Source organism: Panicum virgatum, unplaced genomic scaffold, assembly GCF_016808335.1.
Source record: "Panicum virgatum strain AP13 unplaced genomic scaffold, P.virgatum_v5 scaffold_199, whole genome shotgun sequence".
In the NCBI taxonomy this organism is placed as follows: Eukaryota; Viridiplantae; Streptophyta; class Magnoliopsida; order Poales; family Poaceae; genus Panicum; species Panicum virgatum.
In genome coordinates this window covers 513,087-516,740 of record NW_024376263.1, presented here as the reverse complement: position 1 = coordinate 516,740, position 3,654 = coordinate 513,087, and the positions used below count along the sequence as shown (strand labels likewise).

At 46.6% G+C, this 3,654-nt stretch overlaps 1 protein-coding gene across 1 annotated transcript; it reads left to right on the top strand.

Moving 5' to 3' along the window:
* The first annotated feature begins 2,231 nt into the window (after positions 1-2,231).
* LOC120693906 lies at positions 2,232-3,203 on the top strand. Its single transcript, XM_039977105.1, has 2 exons — positions 2,232-2,831; positions 2,939-3,203. Exons 1-2 carry the CDS (start codon positions 2,411-2,413, stop codon positions 2,983-2,985), a joined length of 468 nt encoding a protein of 155 aa, XP_039833039.1. The 5' UTR covers positions 2,232-2,410; the 3' UTR covers positions 2,986-3,203.
* The last annotated feature ends 451 nt before the right edge of the window (positions 3,204-3,654 follow it).

Sequence of the window (3,654 nt, the reverse complement as noted above, 5' to 3'; positions counted from 1 at the left end):
AGAGAACTTGTACACTCGGTCAGAAACTTGAGAGACATCGAAGTCACTGCACGGCCACCAACAATAGATTCCAGGATAGAACTCACAGGTTCATCAGTAAGCCTGAGTTAGCACCGGCCAAAAGCTATAAGGAGATGAAAACCACCACGGCGATCGCAGGGGGGGTGCAGACCTCTTCCTCGAAGCGTTTGCCCAGACTGAAATCTAGCCCAGAGAAATCCATAGGGTGGCAAGAAGACCTGACTGTAAGATTGATCTCCTTCCTAATAGACCCAACGGTCTATTAGGGCCTTAATCCGCGCCCTGATCGGGGGCGCCCAACCCTTAATGGTTGGTGGGCCCCCGCTGCACAGCGCCAGAATAAAAAGGGGGTGAGGGGCCGGGGCACGCGATACAAGGTTCGCCGCACCGCCTACACCCTCACCCACAGAAACCCTAAGCCGATCTACTAGGGGGGCGCTGGAGCAGTGGGAAAACCGCCACCGTACTTCAGCCGACTCCCTCCCGCCGTCGCCGCCACCGTCCTCGACACCGTCGGCCCGGCGTCGACCTCTCTGCACTGCTCGTCGCCGCCTTTGAGCGGATCTCCATCAACGAACCCGAGATGGCCGCCGGCTCGAGCTCCAATGGTGGTACAGAAGGTCTCTCTCCCTCTCAGTGTACTTTTGTGTTCTTTACGTTCTAGATCTAGGAACATCTTGTGCTTGAACAAAGAAAAGTGAAAGAGATCCATCTTGATCGTGCACTGTGTTGATTTTAAGACAAACATTGGTATCAGACGCCTACACTAAGTGTAGATCGAGATGGGAAGTGTAGATTCGGTCACGAATCAAAAGAATCAAGACTCAGAAAAGCAATTCGATGCAAATCGAAAAAAAAAGAAAAGAAAAGTCGTAACCCTAACCCTAACCCTAGAGGTGAAAAGGCGCGGGGCCTACCTGGTCCGCGTGTCACTGCCGCCGCCGGTACGCGGGACGCGTTTGCGCCGCCGCTCGCCGGACATCTCGGCACATAGAAGCCGCCGCTTGCCGCTCCGGGACGCTGGGGTTGCGCATGCGGGGCTCGAGAGCCTGGCGCCATCCATGGCGAGCTCGACGGTGGCGCGCTCACCCACCGGCGAGCGCGCGCGCCGGCGAGCAAGCCGCGGTGGCGCCGCCCTGTCCACTCCGCCGGGCCACCAAGGCCAGCGGCCGTCGCCTCCGTTTCGAGGAGAGAGAAAGGGGAGGGAAAGAATGAGCTAGGGTTTGACGGACGCCGCGTCGTCGTCGGTTTTGATCCGGCGAAACGCGCGGGTGACCGTTCGATCAAGATCGACGGTCCAGATCGAGCCTCGCCTCCTGGGCCGGCAGGCGGCCCATGCGGGCGGGGGGAGGGGACGCCGCGGCGGGCCGATTCGGCGGCCCGGCCGTTGGCTGTCGGGCCTCGGGCCCAAGAAAAGGTTGCGAGCAGGCCGCGGGCCGGTTTTGCTTCTGGGCCGCATGAACAGTGTCTCGTTTTATTGTTTTTTTTCTATTTTTTCAGAAGCAATTTCAATAGTTTCTTGAATGGTTTTGATTATAGTTTGATCTCTATTCAATTTTGCACCAACGTGTATATTGTTTAGAGCTAAAAGTTCACAGTATTGCTTCTGAAAATAGAAATTTTCTACTTGTTTCCGCTGCAAAAGTCATTACAGTTGCTCTTTACTTTAATTCGAACCAACGAGACAATTAAAGTTTAAGAGCATGGTTAAAAGATTATTTTTGAGCATTATGGTATTGTTATTTTTCTGACCAACGTTGTTAATTACAATACTGTAATTTCATAGTTTTTGTGCATTTACTTCTATTTCTGCCCAACGGTGATATAGATTTAATTGCATAAACAGTTGTATGTTCTATTTTGACCAACGTTGGAATTTTACATGCAATTATTGTTATTATGTTCTCACTATTTTTTGAAATTTTCAGCGGGGATGAACTTGATGGGATTCATCAGTCACATTCCGACTTTAAAAGGAGACAACTATGGCGAATGGATCAAGAAGGTTGATCTTGCTTTCGTCTGTGGAGAGGTGGATGAGATCATCACCACTCCAAAGCCCACTGAGCCACCGGCTCCAGTGAGAGGGGAATCTGACACTGATGCTGAGTGGCAGAAAAAGCAAAGGGACTATGCTCCCTTAAAGATGGCTTATGATCTCGAAAAGACAAAGTGGAATAACGCCAACAAGAAATGTGTGGCAGTTATAAAGAACACAATTGATCCTAACATTTTGGGTTCAATTGGAGAATGTGATTCAGCTGCTGAGTACCTTGCAAAGATAAAGAATCAGTTTACTGGTTCTTCAAAGACTTATGCTACACAGATCATAGAGCAGTTGATCACAAAAAGGTACTATGGCAATGCCGGTACGATAAGAGATCATATCATGGGGATGTGTGCTTTGAACTCCAAGCTCAAACCAATGGACTTGGACCTCAAAGAAGAGTTTATGGTGCACCTGGTGTTCGCCTCTCTGCCAAAAGAGTTTGCAACGTTCGTTGTAAACTATAACTCACAGCCAGAGAAGTGGAACATGGAAAAGGCAATTGCAATGTGTGCACAAGAGGAAGATAGACTCAAGAAACAGAATGGTGGGTCTGTCAATTTTGTGCATAATAACAAGAAAAGGCCTTTCCAAGCTGCTTCTTCATCTAAAGCTAAAGACAAAGCCCCTATGCCACAGAAGTATCAGCAACAGCGTCAGCAACAGCGCACTCCAGCTCCAGATGAGTGCTTCCACTGTTTTGACAAGGGGCATCGCAAAGCAGATTGTCCCGCTTATTTAAAGATGATAATGGCAAAGAATGGTGAGAATATAATTTCATTTGTTAATGAATCCCTGTATTTAAAGTTTTCTAAATCTACTTGGTGGATTGATTCTGGTGCAACTGTGCATGTTGCAAATTCTTTACAGGGATTCCGTTCGACAAGGACTACGCTAAGAAGCGAAAGACAAATTAAAGTCGCGAACGGAGTACAAGCAGATGTTGAAGCTGTTGGCGATGTCTCCATCGAGCTAGTTAATGGTTTCATGCTTGTATTAAAAGATGTTTTATTTGTTCCTTCGCTTCAAAGAAACTTGATCAGTGTATCACGCTTAGACACAGATGGTTTTGGTTGTCATTTTGCGAATGGCAAATGTGAACTATGGTTTGATAATAATTGTATTGGTGATGCTATCCTTTACAATGATCTTTATTTATTATCTATGCGTGATAAAGTGCATTCTGTATGTAATGTGAATGTGAATGAATCCTTGTCAGAGAAAGAAACAAAGAAAAGAAAGAGAACTCAAGATACTTCATCGAAATTATGGCACTGTCGTTTAGGCCATATTTCGAGGGGGAGAATTGAAAGATTAGTGAAAAGTGAAATTCTTCCACAGCTAGAGTTCTCTGATTTTGAACAATGCGTTGAATGCATTAAAGGAAAATTTGTAAAGCAAATTAAAAAGGGTGCCAAACGAAGTGCAGGAACGTTAGAAATAATTCACACTGATATATGTGGACCGTTTCCTGTGAAAAGTGTGGATGGCTATGATTCGTTCATAACATTCACAGACGATTACTCCCACTATGGCTACATTTATCCAATCAAAGAAAGATCTGAAGCATTGGATAAATTTAAAAT

What these genes read in the sequence shown, in the direction of transcription:
- LOC120693906 (XM_039977105.1), top strand. Translation starts at nt 2,411, where the DNA reads ATGGGGATGTGTGCTTTGAACTCCAAGCTCAAACCAATGGACTTGGAC. An exon ending in GATGATAATGGCAAAGAATG is followed by an intron (nt 2,832 to 2,938) that starts GTGAGAATATAA and finishes AATTCTTTACAG; the next exon opens with GGATTCCGTTCGACAAGGAC.